Here is a 20,079-nt window from a genome sequence, read left to right as displayed (position 1 = left end):
GGAGAACACGCGTGCCAGTTGTGCTCTGGTCCTCTAGAGTGATTTCAGCTGCCCCTTCCCTCCTGGCACTGACCCCAGGCCAGGGGTAACTGCAGAGCAGCTGATGAGCCTGGGCAAATAAGCATCCATCTCAGTTTGCAGAACTATAAGGGACTGGCTCGCGACAAGGGAAAGGAGGGGCAGGCACTGGGCAGTGGAGGCGACCTCACCATTAGGCTCACACACAGCCTCATGCTTCTGTTCCAAGGCCCAGGAAGCAGCGTCTCCTCTGCAGATGAAACCCTGCTGGAGGACTCCAGGCATGACTGTCCTGTCTTAGTTGATGTGGCCCTGAGGTGCTCTGGCTGCGGCCACACAGTGTGAGGCGCATAGCTGGGAAGACCATGGTTATCCGTACACTCCCCCATGTCCATCCTCATCACTGAAGGGTCCATCTCAGCAGCAGGGAGCAGATGGGATTCTGGTGCCACAGGCAGTGGTTTTACCTACTAAGCCACAGCCCATGAGCTGTCTGCATGCAATGCCGGCATTCCACAGCGGTGATGGTTCGTGTTGTAACGGCCCTTGCCTTTGGCCTGGTCTAGCCTCAGCCACTGTGGCCATCTGGGAAGTAACCAGGGGAAGGAAGGGCCTTTTCTGCTTCTCCCTCTTTCCTTTGTAACTACGACGTTCAAAGTAAATAAATATAATTTAAGAAAGAAGAAATGAACCTGGTGTTTTTCAAGAAGAATGAAACGTCATGATCACAAAATCTTATATTTATGAGGAGCTAAAAATCCAGTTGGTAAAAGGCATGAAAAGGAACTTTCTGGAAGAAGAGCTTTACTCAGAAACAGAATCTGCCAAAATTCAGAGACACGAATTTGTTCCAAGGTGCTGTTTCCCAGGAGCCCTCCTCAGTGACACAGGTACCCAGGGACAGACCGTGTGATGAGTCAACCACAACCATAATGGTGCAGCCACCAGTTGGCCACATGCCAGGGAAGTGTGAAAGTGGTCATGTCAAGAAAAACAAATGAATAAGAAGCTCAGCAGTCAGCTGCTATCTGGTTTGGGAAGAGGCAAGCAACTGCCTGCTGAGATCTTAACAAGCAGCACAGCCCTTAATCCAAGAGGACCCAGAGGGTGAGCTCCAGCCTCCAGAATCTCCCTGCTTCAAAGGGCAGAGCCTGCGGTGCAGGGAGAGGGGGGTCAGGCTCACTCTCCAGTCCCCTTCCAAGCCCAGCCAAGAGGACTGCCTCCAGGGCTCCCACAGAGCAGTCACTGCAGCCAGGCTCGGGCAGGGTGACCAGGAAGTGCCGGGAGGGGACAGCAGTTACAAAGTCCAGAAGGAAATAGCCATGAGGGAAGTGGAGCTGGTGCGGGTCTGCAGCTCCAGTGGGGAGGATCAGAGGGCATCCTACTGCCCGGGGCCAGGCTCTGGTGGTGACACGAAAACCCTCACAGGTCACTGCTCACCTGCCTTCAAAGCTGCCTTCACAGGCATTTTACTGCGTTTTATCTTGACAGCCGCCCTGTGGGAAAAGCCAAGGCTGGTATTAACTGTGCGTTGTAGCTCATCATTATTCCTATTACCCCACTTCACAGATGAGGAGGGTCACACCCTGTCCATGTGACCCTGGCCAAGGATGGCAGCAGCCTTGGGATCTCAACATCAGCATCACTGCATATTGTACTCTTCCCAACCCTACAGAGCTGCTAGCAGCAGGACCAATCAAGACTCCAATACCAGCCCCCTGAGAGCTGGCTACCCCCCTTCCCACTGTTCCTGCTCCCCTCCTGGAACTTCAGCTCAAGATGGCCCAGGGCCCTGCCACCCACACTGCAAATCTGCATGCAGTTCCTGGCTCCCCTGCCCTCCCCCACCACACGCAGCTCCTGGCTCCCCTGCCCTCCCCCACCACACGCAGTTCATGGCTCCCCTCCATTCCCCATTGGCCCAGCTCTAGCCTTCTTGACCATTGGGGGAGTGAACCACTGGATGAAAAATTTGTTTCCCTCTCTTGGTCAGTCTTTCAAATAAAAACTACATCTTAGAATAAATTGCTAAAGGCTTTTAAAAACCATTTGCTGGGCCTGGCGGCGTGGCCTAGCGGCTAAAGTCCTCACCTTGAACGCGCCGGGATCCCATATGGGCGCCGGTTCTAATCCCGGCAGCTCCACTTCCCATCCAGCTCCCTGCTTGTGGCCTGGGAAAGCAGTCGAGGACGGCCCAATGCATTGGGACCCTGCCCCCGCATGCGAGACCCGGAAGAGGTTCCAGGTTCCCAGCATCGGATCGGCGTGCACCGGCCCGTTGTGGCTCACTTGGGGAGTGAATCATCGGACGGAGGATCTTCCTCTCTGTCTCTCCTGCTCTCTGTATATCTGACTTTGTAATAAAAATAAATCTTAAAACAAAACAAAACAAAACAAAAAAAACCCATTTGCTTGTTTGCAAAGTACACTGACAGAGGGGAGACAGACATCTTGCATCTGCTTCTTCATTCCCCAAATCCCCCAACAACCCAGGCTGCTCTAGACTCCGTGGGAGACTCCCTCGCCACTGGTACTGATGACAAGCTAAACTGAAAGAGGAGTAGCTGGGGCTCGCTCAAAGCAGACTCCCGCATGAGACCAGAGGTGGGAAGGCTGCTTCCTAAGAAGGGTCCTGTGGGGGTTCACTCACAGGTCACACAACATTATCACCTAAAAATTAGCCTGCCATTGGGCCCAGCGTGGTAGCCTAGTGGCTAAAGTCCTCGCCTTGCACGTGCAAGGATCCCATATGGACTCCAGTTCTAATCCCGGCAACCCCACTTCCCATCCAGCTCCCTGCTTGTGGCCTGGGAAAGCAGTCAAGGACAGTCCAAAGCCTTGGGACCCAGTACCCGCGTGGGAGATCTGAAGAGGCTCGTGGCGTCAGACTAGCCTAGCTCCAGACACTGTGGCCATTTGGGGAGTGAACCAGTGAATAGAAGATGCTCCTCCCTCTCTCCTCTCTGCATTTCTGACTTTTCAATAAAAATAAACAAATCTTCTTTTAATATGGAATGCTTCACAAATGTGTGTGTCATCCTTGCGCAGGGGCCATGTTAGTCTTCTCTGTACCGGTCCAGTTTTAGTATATGTGCTGCCAAAGCGAGTACAAAAATAAATGCTAAAAAAAAAAAACAAAAAAAACAATTAGCAGGCCTGGCGAGGTGGCCCAGTGCAGTACTGGCGTTGAACATCAGCATCCCATATGGGCACCGGTTCTAATCCCGGCAGCCCCGCTTCCCATCCAGCTCCCTGCTTGTGGCCTGGGAAAGCAGTCGAGGATGGCCCAAAGCTTTGGGACCCTGCACCCTCGTGGCAGACCGGGAGGAAGTTCCTGGCTCCCAGCTTCGGATCAGCGCAGCACCGGTCGTTGCGGCCACTTGGGGAGTGAACCATCGAAGAGAAGATCTTCCTCTCTGCTTCTCCTCCTCTCTGTATATCTTTGTAATAAAAAATAAATAAATCTTAAAAAAAACAATTAGCTTGCGAGGGACTTACTGAAGTCCTGTTTGGGGTCGCCTCGCCAGGATGCCCCCACCCCCGTGAAGGGGCTTTGCAGCACAAGCTCCCCAGAAGTCACAGGTCCAGGCTGGGGGGCTCGCCCGCCTCCTCAGACCCACTGAACAGCGGAGCTGTCCCTGGGGCGCAGGGTCGGCTCCAAGGCTCCAGGCGGTGCCCGGGGCCGGGCCGCAGCCGGCCCAGGGGCGCAGGAGGACCCGACCCCGAGGTCCAGCAGCATCTGCTGTGGCAACAGCGCGGCCACCAGCCACGAGCGCCGAGACCGACGGAGCAGCCAAACGACACCTCGCAGACGCCCCGCCAGGGCCAGCCGGCAGGAAGTGCGCCCGCGCCCCGAGGAGGCCCCGACGGCGCAGGCGTGCAGGAGAAGCCCGCGACTGCGCAGGTGCCGCGAGGGAGGACCCTAACGGCGCAGGCGCCCCGAGGTGGCGGCCCCGACCGCGGCGACGACCTCAGGTTGCGCAGGCGCAGCTCCCTCGCCGAGATGGCGACCTTGCTGCTGCTGCGTGCCTTCCGGCCGGGCCCGGGCCCGGGCCCTGGGTGCGCCTGGGCCCCGAGCTGGACCTGCAGCCCGGCCCTGTCCGCCCGAGCCGTGAGGAGGCGGCCGTACGTGGCCCTCAGGCCTGCAGGGGGCCGTGCCGGGGCTGGAGGCGGCGCCCTACAGGTAACCCCGTGGGGCGCTTGCACCCAGGATGCGGCCGGTCTTCTTCCCACCCCCGTGTGGGTTATTGGTATCTTCTTTTCTTTTTTTGTTTTTATCGGAAAGTCAGATATTCAGAGAGGAGGAGAGACAGAGAGGAAGATCTTCCGTTCGATGGTTCACTCCCCAAGCGGCCACGACGGCCGGAGCAGAGCCGATCCGAAGCCAGGAGCCTCTTCCAGGTCTCCCACGTTTGCAGGGTCCCAAGGCTTTGAACCGTCCTCGACTGCTTTCCCAGGCTACAAGCAGGGAGCTGGATGGGAAGTGGAGAACACGAACCGGGCACTTGTGGGATCCCGGCGCTTGCAAGGCGAGGACTTTAAGTGCTACGCTGTCGCGCCAGGCCTGGTTGTTGGTATTTTCTGCCCGTCTCCCCGCGTTGGATCAGCCCGATGAGGGCTGGAGCAGTTGATCGCTCTTACGGTCATGGTTCCCGAGCTCCGGTGACTGACGGTGGAGCGGTCCATGGGAAGAATTCCCCGTGTCCAGCTCCACCTGCAAGCCTTGGAGCCCGGGAGCCCGGGAGCCTCGTCCTTATCTCCCGCGCGGGTGGTGGACCCCGGGCACCTGCTGCCTGCCTGGTGGACACCTTGTGCATGGCTGACCCTGGGCACCTGCTGCCTGCCTGGTGGACCCCTGGGCACCTACTGCCTGCCTGATGAACACCATGTGCTTGGCTGACCCCGGGCACCTACTGCCTGCCTGATGGACCCCTGGGCACCTACTGCCTGCCTGGTGGACACCATGTGCCTGGCTGACCCCGGGCACCTACTGCCTGCCTGGTGGACCCCTGGGCACCTGCTGCCTGTCTGGTGGACCCTGGGCACCTGCTGCCTGCCTGGTGGACCCTGGGCACCTGCTATCTGCCTGGTGGACCCCTGGGCACCTACTGCCTGTCTGGTGGACCCCAGAAGCCCTGACCCAGCACCTTCGTGCCTTTGCCTGGCTGGGCTGTCTCCCAGCCCGGTCCCAGCTTCTTCACATTTTAGGTTACAGTATGTTGTGTTCATAATTTGTGAGGGGAAATTTTCCTTTAGTTTTTGCCCATGTGCTTGGCATGTGACAAGAAGGACCATGGTAGGCAATTCAGTGTTAAAACCTGCACAGCTAAATTTTGTTCTTTGCTTTTTAGGGTTTTATTTATTTAATTTTAGAGATTTATTTATTTTTATTGCAGTCAGATACATAGAGGAAGGAGAGATAGAGAAGATGATTCACTCTCAAAGTGACTGCAACGGCCGGTGCTGAGCCAATCTGAAGCCAGGAGCCTCTTCAGGGTCTCCCACACGGGTGCAGGGTCCATCCTTCACTGCTTTTTCAGGCTACAAGCAGGGAGCTGGGTGGGAAGCGGGGCTGCCGGGATTATACCCGGCACCCAAATGGGATCCTGGTGCATTCAAGGCGAGGACTTTAGTCTCTAAACCACCATGGACCCTAGGGTTTTATTTAAAAGGGAGAGTTACAGAGAGAGCTTCCAACTGCTGGTTCACTACCCGAATGGCTGCATGGGCTGTAGCTGGGCCAGCCAGGAGCCTCGTCCAGGTCTCGAGCCTGGGGCCGTCCTCTATTGCTTTTCCAGATCCTAGCAGGATGGGAAGTGGCACCTTGCTCCTGGTTATCTTAATTTTTCCAAAGGTGACGCTAACACACTAAAATCATCTTGATCTGTGGGGAGACTGCTGGTGCTGCCAAGGCTGCTGCAGGCTCATTCTTGGCCTGGGAGTGGTGTTGGCCATACCCAGTGGCCCCTGCTTGATGAGACTCTGTTTTCTGTGCCTTTTCCGGTCACTGCTGACCCATGAGGACTTGTGTGGAAGGAGGTAGCAGATCGCGTGAGTCCAAACAGGAAGCTGCAACAGAGCGAGGATGCGTGCACACTGGACTGTTGGCTTTCTGTGAGGGGAAGGTTCCCTTGGAACTGTGTCCATCCAGAAGAGAGGCCCCGAGGACGCTGCCTCCCTGGGCCAGGGCCCCCTGCTGTAAACAGTTGCTGTCTGACGATGGGAGGGCAGAAGGGCCTGAGTCTTTTCTGTTGGGAGCAGGTCTTCACCTTGTGCCCTGAAAGAGCCTCAGGTGTGTTTTATGTGAGCTGCTCAGGAACTTTTCACATTTGGTAGTTGGTTTAAAACATTTTTTTAAAAAAGATTTATTTTTATTGGAAAGTCAGATATACAGAGAGGAGGAGAGACAGAGAGGAAGATCTTCCGTCTGATGGTTCACTCCCCAAGTGTCCGCAACGGCCAGCGCCGTGCCGATCCGGAGCCAGGAGCCAGGAGTTCCTCCAGGTTTCCCATGTGGGAGTAGGGTCTCAAGGCTTTGGGCTGTCCTCAACTGCTTTCCCGGGCCACAAGCAGGGAGCTGAATGGGAAGCAGAGCTGCCAGGATTAGAACTGATGCTCATATGGGTTCCTGGCACGTGGAAGGCGAGGACTTTAGCCAATAGGCCACCACACTGGCCCCCTAATCCTCTCTTTTATAGCATTGGTATCGCATGTGGGTGCCTGTTCGAGTGCTGGCTGCCCCACTTGCCCAGGCCAGCCCAGGCTAAGCCTATGAGTAAGGAGTTCCGCCTCTGTGGGTGTCGAGGCCCAAACCCCTGAGCTGTTATCTGCTGCCTTCCAGGGTGCGTGTTAGCTGGAAGCTGGGATGAGAAGGGGCCTTGGACTTGAACCCAGATGCTCCTCTTGGGGGTTTGAGGTCCCAAGGTATTTTCTTACTGCTGTGCTGAATGCATCCCTGTGGGTATCTGGTTTTAGTGTGAGCCTCAGTATTCCATGTTTGCTTTCCCCAGAGGTTGCGGTTTCGGCCACTGAGCCCTACCTTTGATGGAATGAGCGGATGGTTAGGGAAAGAGCATCTTCTCCGGGACCCAGCAGGACTCTGGCGTCTCTTAGGTGGGTGTGTCCTGAAGCAGAGCCTGTGGCGGTAGGGTCCACCTGTAGACACAGCTAACCATGAACTGCCCAGCCTGGGCTTGTAATACTTGCCGCCCTTTTTCCCAGCAAGAGCCCATGAGTTGAGCCATGGCTGGGGGCTCTTTCCTCTGTGTACAGAGAAAACCTGTGCTCTACCACCAGCGACTGGCTTGCTGTGCCTGGCTGTGACACATTGGCCCGTGCATGTGTGTGTGTGTGTGTGTGTGTGTGGGCAGCGTTGTGCCTGCCTTCCCTGAGGTGGTGACGGCCACGTTACTGCTGCCACCTTTTGTGCAGAGGCTGTTCCTTTGCATAAGTTCAACTTATTTCGTTTGAGAAGTAGAAAACAATATTCTCAAAGTCTGGTGATCTTCCCAAGCCCAGGTGCATCATGGCATTTTGTTCAGCTGTCCAGTCCTTTAGCCTGTTGTTTGATCTGCGGTCAGCTTTCGTAGCTGCATCAGGATAACGGGAAGGTGTGCCTCCTTATCTCGGCTTGTCAGTCTCGTGGCTGCTGGTTCTCAGATGTTCCCTGCCATGACTGAGGCCCTGGCACTGCAGACCTGCTCAAGTCTCTCTGTGTGTTGCTTGCAGGTGCTGTTCACTTTTTTAACACCTCACAGAGGAAGCAGAACAAGAAGGACGATGGCAAATCTAGGGGGAAGACTCCTGAAGATGAAGGTACACCCAGCTGCTCTGCGCTCTGCACTTTCTGTCTCCCCCCCTCCTGAAATAGCCAGTGCTGGGCCAGGCCGAAGTCAGGGGCTCGGCACTCGCTCTGGGAGCAGATCAGCAGGAAGCTCGTTTTCGTAGTGGAGGTGCCAGCACTGCAGCCCAGTGCGTGCCACAGCTTTCTTGCTGTCCCTCTTGGCGCTTTGTCCCTGCCCAGTGCTGTGGCCTTCTCGCTGTCCCCCCTGGCCCATCGTCCATGCCCAGTGCTGTGGCCTTCTCGCTGTCCCCCCGGCCCGTCGTCCATGCCCAGTGCTGTGGCCTTCTCGCTGTCCCCCCGGCCCGTCGTCCATGCCCAGTGCTGTGGCCTTCTCGCTGTCGCCCCGGCCCGTCGTCCATGCCCAGTGCTGTGGCCTTCTCGCTGTCGCCCCGGCCCGTCGTCCATGCCCAGTGCTGTGGCCTTCTCGCTGTCGCCCCGGCCCGTCGTCCATGCCCAGTGCTGTGGCCTTCTCGCTGTCCCCCCGGCCCGTCGTCCATGCCCAGTGCTGTGGCCTTCTCGCTGTCCCCCCGGCCCGTCGTCCATGCCCAGTGCTGTGGCCTTCTCGCTGTCCCCCCGGCCCGTCGTCCATGCCCAGTGCTGTGGCCTTCTCGCTGTCCCCCCGGCCCGTCGTCCATGCCCAGTGCTGTGGCCTTCTCGCTGTCCCCCCGGCCCGTCGTCCATGCCCAGTGCTGTGGCCTTCTCGCTGTCTCCCCGGCCCGTCGTCCATGCCCAGTGCTGTGGCCTTCTCGCTGTCTCCCTGGCCTGTCGTCCATGCCCAGTGCTGTGGCTTTCTCACTGTCCCCCTGGCCCGTTGTCCATGCCCAGTGCTGTGGCTTTCTCGTTGTCCCTCCTGGCCTATTGTCGATGCCCGGTGTGTGCCAGCAATGTCCAGCAAGTGCTGTGGCTGCAGGTTGGCTGGCACAGCAGGACACTGGGCTGCTCCTGTGTGTCCTGCAGATGGCTTCCATTTGCAACTGTGTTGCGGTTGCTTGAAGAACATAGGGTACAGTTCATGTGTGTTCAATTTGTTATTAGAGGACAATATTTATTTATTTTACATAAGACTCAAACCTCGATTTCCCCTTCTGTGATCTGTGGGGAGTCGCACAGCCCAGGAGCTCACTGCCTGAGCTGTTCCTCCACAGCCTCCCTGTGGACAGGCCTGTGGGTGTGAGCACACTAGTGTGTCTCCTGAAGGAGCAGGGCTGGGTGTGACTTCGGTTTGCAGTCAGGGTGCTAGCCACTCCAATAAATAGGCACAAACTTCTTTGTTTTTAGTTTAAGAAGCAGAGACAAATACAGGCAGAGAGCTTTTACCACCCCAAGTGCTTGCAGTGGCCCGTGGGCCAAGCTGATACTGCAAACTGGGGCCCCAGTCCGCATCTTCCGCACAGGTAGGAACGACTCCTAGGGAGCCAGGAATCCATCCCTGGTGTCGATGCGAGTGTGGGTGTAAGCCGGGGTCCTGCGTGTCCTAGGAACAAGCTCTTTAGTTTTTATTTATGTGTTTTCACATGAAAAGAACATTTTTTCGATCTTTTTTTAATTTAAAAGGCAGAGAGAGAAAAGCCTTCTGTCTACCAGTTCACTCCCCAAGTCCTGTGACAGGGAGGGAGGGCTGAGTCACACTGATCCAGGAGCTCCACTCAAGGCTGGCACACAGACAGGATCCGTGTGGGCAGGTGGCCTGGTGGGAAGCGGGAGAGGTGCAGGTGTCACAAGTAATGATTTGCCTATGGCACCAAGTGCCCGCCCCAGGAACATGCTACTAACACGTGAAATAGCTTGGATAAGCATGAAGAGAATTCAGCTGAGGGAAAAAAGCAGTCCTCATGCCAGTCTCATGCACCCCGACTTCCCACCGTGGGGGAGGAAATTATGCAACAAAACTTGCCACTAGCCCCGTGGGTTGCTGTCCACTAGCCCTGTGGGCTGCTATCTTCTGCTGCTGTCCACTAGTCTTGTGGGCTGTTGTCCACTAGTTCTGTCCACTAGCCCCATGGGCTGCTGTCCACTAGTCCTGTCCACTAGCTCCGTGGGCTGCTGTCCACTAGTCCTGTGGGCTGCTGTCTGCTGCTGCTGTCCACCAGTCCTGTCTGCTAGTCCTGTGGGCTATTCACTAGCCCCGTGGGCTGCTGTCTACTAGTTCCGTGGGCTGCTGCCTAGTGGCTGGAGTTAGCTTCAGGAGGCAGGTGGAGACGAGTGATTTGTACAGCCTTCAGAAATACGTGGGGTGTTCGGGCCATTGCTGAGTCATGGTAGGCTAAGCCTCTTTCTGGCAGCAACATCCCATATGGGTGCTGTTTGTATCCTGGCTGCTTTCCATCCAGTCCAACTCCCTGACAGTGCACCTGGGAAGGCAGTGAAGGATGGCTCAAGACCTTGAAGCACTGAATCCAGGTGGGAGACCCAGAGGAAGCTCCTGGCTTTGGTTCCGCTTGCCTCTGGCCATTGTGGCTATTTGGAAGATCTCCCTGTCTCTCCTTCTCTATAGCTTTAATGAGGTGTATGGGGGAGCACGTCCCTGGCACGTCCTGGTCCCAGTGGCATCGATGGGGCAGGGCAGAGGGTCGGGGTGCCATTGGCCTCTGGAGTGCTTGTGTGTTGCTTTTCATTCAGATCCTGGGGTTGGGCTCAGTTCCCTTTCCAGTTCCTCAGATGCGATTTTTATTGCCAGTCCTGTAAGCTCTTTCCTTACTGTCCCCCGGTCTCTGGTCCAGTATGGCTCTTGATATCTTACCATTACCTCGTGAGTTGGTCCCAATTTAAGAAAAAATATTGAAAGAATTAGTTATAGACAGGGGAAGATAGGGAGAGAGGGAGGAAGGGCTGTCTAGAGGTCTTCCATCCACTGGTTCGCTAGCAAATGGCTGCAGTGGCTGTGGGCCCTCTCCTGCTGTGCCCAGTGTCGTGATATCAGCAAGCCGTGTGTGGTGGTCCCTTCCACCTGTATAACTGTTGACTTTTTGCTTTGTCGCCAAAGGCAGAATACTGTAGGGGCTAGGCATTGCTGCTTGCGTTGAGTTTCCTCAGGAAGGGATGGGGCCTGGCAGCCTAATGGAGCTGGTGGAACCACTGCTTGGGATGCCCTCTGCCTGTCCTGAGGTGCCTGGGCTCGAGTCCTCCTTCCACGGGGAGTGGGGTGATTGGCTCAGGTTCGTGGGAGACATGGGGAGAGCTCTGGGTTCCTGTCTTCACCTGGCCCAGCCCTGGCTATTGCTGGCACTTGGGGACTCTCTCCAGCAAGTAAGTGTGTGCGTCACCAGCTTGAGCTCTACAGTGCCCAGACTCCCTGTGCTGTGCCTGCTTTCAGAGGAGAGGAGGCGGAAGGAGCGGGAGGACCAGATGTACCGTGAGCGCCTGCGCACACTGTTTGTCATCGCTGTCGTCATGAGCCTGCTGAATTCGCTCAGCACCAGCGGTGGCAACATCTCCTGGAGCGACTTTGTCAATGAGATGCTAGCCAAGGGCGAGGTGCAGCGCGTGCAGGTGGTCCCTGAGAGTGACGTGGTGGAAGTGTTCCTGCACCCGGGAGCTGTGGTGTTCGGGAGGCCCGTGAGTGTCACTGCATGTGAAAGGCAGACAGATTTTTCCATTCACTCTTCAAATTCACATCCAACAGCGAGGCTGAGCTAGGAACTCACAACCCATCTGAGTGTTCCACATGGGTATGGGGGCCCAAGTACCTGGGCCATCTCCCACTGCTTTCCCAGGTACAGGAATGGAGCAGCCTGGGTTTGAATTGGAGTATCAGCATGGGATACCAGTACCACAGCGAGTGGTTTAACTCACTGTACCACACAAGATTATCTCAAGGACTGTGAAGTGTGTCAACTTTTCTTAAAAAGTTTTTTTTTTTCTTTGAAGATTTATTTAGTTAGTTAGTTATTGGAAAGTCAGAATTATAGAGAAGGAGAGACGGAAGGATCGTTCATCCTCTGGTTTACTCCCCAAGGGGCTGCAATGGCTGGAACTGTGCCAATCTGAAGCCAGGAGTCTCTTCCGGGTCTCACATGCAGGTGCAGGGTCCCAAGGCTTTGGGCTGTCCTCAGCTGCTTTCCCAGGCAACAAGCAGGGAGCTGGGTGGGAATTGGAGTAACTGGGACATGAACTGGTGCCCAAATGGGATCCTGGTGCATGCAAGGTGAGGATTTAGCCACTAGGCTACTGCACTGCCCCCACTTTTAGATAATGAATTCATTTTATTTTTGATGATACATGCCCGTGTGGACCACTGATTAAGGTGGGGAGTGTCAAGGAATGGAAGAAAATGTATGAGACAATTGCCTCTTGTCTTCCTGCATCTGGGGAGAGTGGGTAGAGAAGGGGAGATGGCTGCTCCCAGCAGCCCAACCACATCAGTACCCTGAAGTGGGGGACGGCCACCCGATGTCATCCCAGGGTCCCTGATCTGGAGCAGGTTCCTAGGGTACTGCTCAGGTGGTTTAGATAGTTCTGGAATGCTGGTGAGCCAGCATTTGGAGCATTGGAGCCCAGCTTAGCCTGACCAACCACACTAACCAGCCTGCACTTGTGTTGGCGGGTGCCACTGCCTGTCCAGCCAGTCCTGAGCCCAGCTCTGATTCTGCTGCTCACCAGGGGGAGCTGCAGCCCGTCAGAGGGGTTCCCACAGCCTCCACACAAGGCCCATTCTCAGCCCTGGAGCTTGTACTTTCCAGGTGGTTCTGCAGCCTAGCCTGACAGGTCCAGTCCCCGCACTTGTCAGCTCATGCTGTTGCAAAGCCTGACCGTCCTGCACTTATTCTGGCTCATGCATGCCCCGGTGGATATGGTCACTTACCCAGCCTGGCTGTCCCCCTGAATTGGCTCACATGCAGGCCAGCGGGCTCTGTAGCCCTGCCCAGCCTGATCTGTCTCCTGTCCAAGTTCTCACACTCACCAGTGGAAGCAGTGGCCCAGCAGAGCAGCCCTTGCAGCTCCTCTACTCAGCTTGCCCTCCATCCTGGGTCTTACATGTGCTGCCGGCTGCTGCAGTCCAGTCTGGTATGGCTCGCTTTACCTTGGCATTCACCAGCGGGTATTGCAACCTGGCTTTCCCCAGCAAGGCCGGAGTTCCAACTCATGCTTGTGGGTGCTACAGCCTCATCTGGCCAGGACTGCCCCATTCCTGGCCCTAATGTGAACTGGCTGGTATTGTGGCCCAACATGGCCTGTTCTGCACCCCATCCTGGTTCCCGCACATGCCAGTGTGTTATGGTTGAGACTGGCCCTGCCTGGTCCGCCGCCCCCCCAGAGCCAACCTACATATCTGCCAAGAAGTGAAGCAGTCGTGCCCAGCCTGACCAACACCCAAGCTCTGACTCATGTGCTTGCCAGCAGAAACAATGGCCCGCCAAGGGAGTTCCCTGAGTTCCCCCACCAGGCCCACTCCCAGACCCAGATCTCATGTGTGCCAGTGGGTGCTACGCCCTTACCTGGCACAGTCTGACCCCCATTGCTTGGCCTTTGTGAGTGCTGGTGGATGTTGTGGCCCAGCCTGCCCCACACCCAATTCTTGGGTGTGCATGTGAGTGCTGCAGTCTGAACCAGCCTGGCCTATTCCCAACCCCCGTTGAGTGTTGGTGAGTTCCATGGTCATGCCCAGCTCAGTCCACCACCATCCTCAGCCCTTGAGCAAACTTGCTGGCATGGCATTCCCACGGGGTGAGCCCATGATCCCCCAGAATCTGCTCCCAGACTGAGTTCTCTCGTGTGCTGGTTAGTGTAATGGCCCAACCTAACATGGTCCACACCCTGTACTGACACTGGCAGGTACTGTGGTTGAGCCCTGCCAGGCAGGCTCCCCAGCCGTGGCTTTTCTGTGCCTGTAGGTGGTGGTTGGTACCAGCAATCCTAGCTCAGGTCTCCCATGTGGGCAGGTGTACGGGGGCCCCAAAAGGTTCTCCAGTTTCCCTCTTCTAAACTACCTGGTCTCAGCCTTCTTGTTTACCTGCTCGGTGCAAGTTCCCCAGAAGTCAGTCCTCACCTGTCACGTTCTCCCTCAGCAGTCCTCTGTTCCTCACATCTCCAAACTTGCTCGCTTGAGCAGTCCACAGCCCCCCATGTCCACATGTATGCAGATCCCCAAGCCCATTCCTCTGGCACAGTGCTCTGCCAACCTGAGGCCCTGTCTGTTTACCTAGGACCCATGCACATTGGTGTACAGGTCCCCAGACCCTGTCTGCTGGTGTGCCAGCATCTGCCCTCCACATATCTTTATTTTATTTTATTTTTTATTTTATTTTATTTTAAGATTTATTTATTTTTATTGGAAAGTCATATACACAGAGAGGAGGAGAGACAGAGAGGAAGATCTTCCGTCCAATGGTTCACTCCCCAAGCGGCCGCAATGGCTGGTGCTGAACCAATCCAAAGCCAGGAGCCTCTTCTGGGTTTCCCACATGGGTGCAGGGTCCCAAAGCTTTGGGCCGTCCTCGACTGGTTTCCCAGGCCACAAGCAGGGAGCTGGGTGGGAAACAGGAGCTGCCAGGATTAGAACTGGCGCCCATATGGGATCCCGACGTGTTCAAGGTGATGACTTTAATCGCTGTGCTATCATGCTGGGGCCCCCCCACATATCTTCAAAAATAGAAAAAGTAGGGCCCGGTGTGATGACCTAGTGGCTCAAGTCCTAGCCTTGAATGTACCAGGATCCCATATGGGTGCTGGTTCTAATGCCTGCTTCCCATCCAGCTCCCTGCTTGTGGTCTGGTTGTGTTTCTCAGATCAGCCTGGGAGTTCCAGGTGTGCGGGCCGGTCTGACTGTCTCCCTCTGCTTGCAGCGGCTGGCCTTGATGTACCGAATGCAGGTTGCAAACATCGACAAGTTTGAAGAGAAGCTTCGAGCAGCTGAGGATGAGCTGAACATCGAGGGCAAGGACAGGATCCCGGTCTCATACAAGCGTACTGGGTTCTTTGGGAAGTATGTTGGTGGCCCGTGTTGGCCCTTGACCTCAGCCCGTTTGCCTTTGCAGTGTGACGTGCGTGTGAGCTGCAGCTCAGGCTTGCTTTGCCTGCAGCTGGTGTACTGTGGCCCCTATGCCATCACTGCCTGAGTCACCCTGGCGTTTCCTTTCTCTCTGCCGCTGGGCATCAGGGGAACCTGGAACTCAGTCAGGTGTCCCATGGGGGCAGAGACCCAGTCCTTTCAGCCCTTGCCGTGGTTCAGGGTGTGCTCTGGGGCCAGAGCTGGAGTCCTGGCTCTTAAGTGTGGGTGTCCTAACTAGCCCTTGAGCATGTTCTGGCTGCTGGCCACGGCAGGCAGGACAGTGGGGTGGGAAGAGTAGAGCAGGAGTGGCAGACAGCAGCTCCTGCCCATGTCCATGTTAGAGGCCTGCTGAGCTCAGGTCACTCCTGCTTCCAGGAGGCACCCAGGGGCCTCAAGAAAACCACAGGTGTGGAGTTGACCACAGTCTGATTTAGATACAAGACAGAAAACAGGAGCCAGCTCTCCAAAGCTGCGGGCAGCATGTGAGTCGGCCTAGCAGTGCTGACTGAGAGGGAGTTGTGGCGATTTGCAGCCAGACACGGAGCCCTGTGAGCAGGCCAGCCTGGATGGTGCATGCTGGTCACTCCTGACCAGACCCCAGGCCTCGTTCTGCCTCCACAAGGGAGTAGTTGAACGCTGCTGGGCGAGAACTGCTCTGCTCGTGCTGGTGCCTGGCCTGGGAGGTGGAGTGGTGAGAGCTGGACGTGTTGGACATGCTGCTCTCAGGCCCAGGGCTCCACTGTGCGCTAGGCATGTGCCTTGTCAGTGGCCGTCCTGGGCCACGCGAGGTGTGGGAGTATGTTCAACTGATGACTGCGCTTTCTCTCCAGTGCCCTCTATGCCCTGGGAATGACCGCGGTGGGCCTGGCCATCCTGTGGTACGTGTTCCGCCTGGCTGGGATGACGGGAAGGGAAGGCGGATTCAGTGCTTTTGTAAGTTGCGCAGCAGCTGTCGCTGAACTTGGTGTGTTTGGGTCTGTCTGGCTGTGCCTGCCAGGTCGCCTGCTGCATTTGCTGGGAGGGACTGTGAGACCCACCTGTCGCAGGTGCAGCTGAAAGCTCACTGTCTTCCGTGCTGACGGGCTGGAGGCCGCGGTTAGCTCACTGTCTTCGTCCTGATGGGCTGGAAGCCGCGGTTAGCTCACTGTCTTCGTGCTGACGGGCTGGAGGCCACAGTTAGCTCACTGTCTTCCGTGCTGACGGGCTGGAGGGACGGGGTGGGAGAGCAGCTATTCCTGAGGCTTCTCTCCCTGACTTCCCGTATGGGTTTACAGGGTAGTGTTCTGCAATCCACATCCATGGGGGTTGTCATTGTTAATATTACTAAATAGGTATTTGTTTGAAAGGCACAGTGACAGAGGAATGACAGATCTTCTGTCTGCTGGTTCATCCCCAGCTGACTGCCCAGGACAGCCAGGCTTGGACCCCCGTGTTTGGCCATCCGCAGCCGCCTGGGACAGCCAGGCTATGGACCCCCATGTTTGGCCATCTGCAGGCACACAGGACAGCCAGGCTGTGGACCCCCGTGCTACTGCAGCCAAGTAGCACCTTGCAGGAAGCACAGAGCAGCCATGACCTGAGCTGTGCACAGCTCAGCCCTCCACACTGGAACACCCATCCCATAATTACATTTTTTTCTCTGATCTCCCCTAGTGGCTGAGAGACTGACACTATTTAAGCAGCTTTCTTAAAAGATGAGCTTATTTTCACCTTAGAGACGGAGAGCTTGGGTCTTACAGGCTGACTTCTTGACCGGCAGCAGAAGCTGGAGACAAACCCAGCTGAAAGCCAGGAGCCGTGACATGGTTAACAGGAATCTTAAGTTCTTGTGTTATGGGCTACTGCCTCGAGGGGCACGTTAGGGAGGAACAGGTGGCACTCATGTGGGATAATGTATCCCAGGCTGTGTGTGTGTGATTTTTGTTTTGTTTTTTGTATCTGAAAGATTTTATTTTGGTTATTTTTATTTGAAGTTCAGGTGTAGAGACAGATCCTCCTTCTGCTCACAATGGCCAGGAGTGGAACAGGTGCAAACAAGGTGCCTGAATCTCCATGTGGGTGGCAGGGCCCAGGCACCTGGGCAGGAGGCATCTGTGCCTGCTGGGAGAAGCTCCATTGCAGCCATACGTGGAGTGAATTAGATGAAACACTTCTCTGTCTTACTCATTCTCTCTGTGCCTTTCAAATAAATAAACCCTTACAAAGCCATAAGTGGATCCTGTGGTGGGCGTGGCTCCGCTTCCTGTGACTCCATCCCCCGCCCCACATCAGTCTGGGCCGCAGAGTGAGGGGTTACTGAGCACCCGTCCGTTGGCATGAGTGTACCTGCTTGTCTAGCTCAGGGCCTTGTGTCTATGCCAGTATTTTTAATGACAGTGGTATTTTATTGTGGGCTGGGCCATGTTCTATTCCACCCATACTGTTATACCTTCTGTTTTTGTTGTGTTTAAGTCAGACCGTGGTGCATTCCACACCTGTGAGTTTTTTGAGGACCTGAGTGTCTTTCTGAAAGCAGGAGCTACATCAGGCTTGCACAGCTGTGAGAGCTGTGGCTGCACTGCACCTCTGCCCAGGAACCTGGTGCTCAAGGCATCACCAGGTGCTGCTCCTGTAGTCAGAGAAGACTCCATGGCCCAGAGGGTGGAATGAGGTGGTTCACAGCAAGTTGTGCACCTGGTTATGTGGGGATTCATCGGAAGACATACGTTACCTGGATTATGTTAGTGGCTTAAGGAGGAGTCATTAGATAGCCTAATGTGAAGATCCAAGACTGGCCCATGGGTCTGACACAGGTTCAGGGGGCTGGAGAACAGGATGTAGGTCTGTGTCTGTGTAGCTGAGGACCAGAGCCTCAGGCCTGATCTGTACCTGTTTGATCCTTTCTCTTCATAGAATCAGCTGAAGATGGCTCGGTTCACGATTGTGGACGGGAAGGCTGGGAAAGGTGTCAGTTTCAAAGACGTGGCAGGAATGCATGAAGCCAAGCAGGAGGTCCGCGAGTTTGTGGATTATCTGAAGGTGAGGGCCAGGGCTGAGCAGGAGGAGGGTACTGGGTGGTACTGGGCAGCTGACATTCTACTGACCGTCAGCAGCCTCATGTAGTCGTCAGCTTGGGGCCTGGCCTGCTGTAGATGTTCTCAATTTCAGTTCCTCACCCAATGACGGGCCTTGGGTGGCTTTGGGCCAGACTCTGTCTCTGGCCCTGCACTAGGTGTTGGGAAGCCCACTTGTGTCCGTGGCTGCCCTATAGCCTGATCTATAGGGTTCAGGTTAGCTGGCGCCATGTTTGGTCTGGTGACCATCATCCTGCCATCTCTGTCCTAGAGCCCAGAGCGTTTCCTGCAGCTCGGTGCCAAGGTTCCGAAGGGTGCCCTGCTTCTTGGCCCCCCAGGCTGTGGGAAGACACTGTTGGCCAAGGCGGTGGCCACCGAGGCCCAGGTGCCCTTCTTGGCGATGGCTGGCCCGGAGTTCGTGGAGGTCATTGGAGGTGGGTGTCACATGGGGGAAAAGGCTCAGTCCACCAAGGGGAGAGAAGATGGGGCCAGAGAAAGTCCAAGGAACTTGAGGTCTGGGAAGGGAAGCCTTCATGGGAGCAGTGTGCAGCCCGGCACGTGGCTGTATGTCCCGGAGGGAGACTCATGGTGTCTGGGACAGCTGGAACAGGCTCTGTTTCATGGCAGGCCTTGGCGCTGCCCGCGTGCGGAGCCTGTTCAAGGAAGCGCGTGCCCGAGCACCCTGCATCGTGTACATCGATGAGATCGACGCCGTGGGCAAGAAGCGCTCCACTTCTGCCTCAGGCCTCTCCAGCACTGAGGAGGAGCACACGCTCAACCAACTGCTGGTGGAGATGGATGGTGAGTGCCCATGGAACGGGGCGTGTGCTGCCCAGAGCTTCCAACTCTGGAGCTAACAACAGGCGTGGCCCAGTGTCTGCCCCCCTGGGTGCCGTGCAGCAGAGGCAGTTCATGTGCAGTTTGCTGAGCAGCTTCCATAAGAGCGTGGTCGTTGAGACCGTTGTCATAGCAACACGATGCTTGCGATTCAGCCATTGACCGATTTCAGTTTGTTTATTTAAGATTTTATTTTTATTGGAAAGTCAGATATACAGAGAGGAGGAGAGACAGAGAGGAAGATCTTTAGTCCGATGGTTCACTCCCCAAGCGGTCATAGCGGCCAGAGCTGCACCGATCCAAAGCCAGGAGCCAGGAGTTCTTCCAGGTCTCCCATGCGGGGGCAGGGTCCCAAGGCCTTGGGCCGTCCTCCACTGCTTTCCCAGGCCACAAGCAGGGAGCTGGATGGGAAGCGAGGCCACTGGCATTAGAACTGGCGCCCTTATGGGATCCTGGCACATTCAAGGTGAGGACTTGAGCCACTAGGCCATGCCACTGGACCCCGTTTTGAGCAGTTTAACGTGCAGTGCAGCATGTAGGTATCTGACTCCAGAACCTTTGGTTCCCCTGTGCTGCTTTTTTATAAAGATTTATTTATTTTGTCTGTTTGAAACGTAGAGTTACATAGAGAGGAAAGAGATTTTTTTTTCCTTGAAGATTTATTTATTTTTATTTGAAAGTCAGATAGAGAGAAGGAGAGACGGAGAGGAAGCTCTTCCATCAACTGGTTCACTCCCCGAGCGGCTGCACTGGCTGGAGCTGAGCCAGTCGGAGCCAGAAGTTTCTTCCGGGTCTGCCATGAGGCTGCAGAATCCCTCGACTGCTTTTCCAGGCCACAAGCAGGGAGCTGGAAGGGAAGTGGGGCTTCCGGGACACAAATTGCTGCCCATAAGAGATCCCGGTGCATACAGGCAAGGGCTTTAGCCAGTAGGCTACTGCACCGGGCCCTTGTTTTTTTTAAGACTTATTTATTTCCAGGTCAGAGCCATAGAGGAAGGTAGAGACAGAGCTTCCATCTGCTGCTCCACTTCTCAAATGGGCTGGGTCAGGCTGAATCCAGGATCTCAAACTCCATCTGGGTCTCCCCATGGGTTTAGGGGCCATCCTGCACTGCCTCCAGGCTGTCAGCAGGGAACTGGGTCGCCACAGTGCCAGCCCCAGCTCTGTCCTTTCTGAGGCAGCATGGCGCCCTCTGGGTCTATGCTGGCCTGGCCGTGGGCACCTGTCTGCCTGAACCCTATGCCTCTTAGGGCTCTGTGAGGCCTTCAGCTTTTACTCAGCCAGAACTTGGGTTACATCTTAGATATCCAAGGTGATGGCGATGGTTTTTTCCTCACAGT

The 20,079-nt window shown here is 55.8% G+C and overlaps 1 protein-coding gene and 1 non-coding gene across 3 annotated transcripts in view; one reads left to right on the top strand and one right to left on the bottom strand.

Moving 5' to 3' along the window:
• Positions 1–3,021: 3,021 nt before the first annotated feature.
• On the bottom strand, positions 3,022–3,128 carry LOC118757741 (U6 spliceosomal RNA). The gene has a single exon (XR_004995348.2). It is a non-coding gene; the product is annotated as a U6 spliceosomal RNA (small nuclear RNA).
• An 893-nt stretch (positions 3,129–4,021) lies between these two features.
• SPG7 (SPG7 matrix AAA peptidase subunit, paraplegin) overlaps positions 4,022–20,079 on the top strand; it is a 60,594-nt gene continuing 44,536 nt past the window's right edge. For both annotated transcript variants that reach the window (XM_058675198.1, XM_058675197.1), the window contains exons 1-9: positions 4,022–4,201; positions 7,029–7,131; positions 7,747–7,833; positions 11,175–11,416; positions 14,644–14,783; positions 15,680–15,782; positions 17,742–17,867; positions 18,174–18,336; positions 18,530–18,703. In XM_058675198.1, coding sequence (XP_058531181.1) covers positions 4,022–4,201; positions 7,029–7,131; positions 7,747–7,833; positions 11,175–11,416; positions 14,644–14,783; positions 15,680–15,782; positions 17,742–17,867; positions 18,174–18,336; positions 18,530–18,703 — 1,318 coding nt within the window. The remainder of the gene's footprint in view (positions 4,202–7,028; positions 7,132–7,746; positions 7,834–11,174; positions 11,417–14,643; positions 14,784–15,679; positions 15,783–17,741; positions 17,868–18,173; positions 18,337–18,529; positions 18,704–20,079) is intronic.

Source organism: Ochotona princeps, chromosome 16 (assembly GCF_030435755.1).
Source record: "Ochotona princeps isolate mOchPri1 chromosome 16, mOchPri1.hap1, whole genome shotgun sequence".
Lineage (NCBI taxonomy): Eukaryota > Metazoa > Chordata > Mammalia > Lagomorpha > Ochotonidae > Ochotona > Ochotona princeps.
This window is presented reverse-complemented; position numbering and strand designations above follow the sequence as displayed.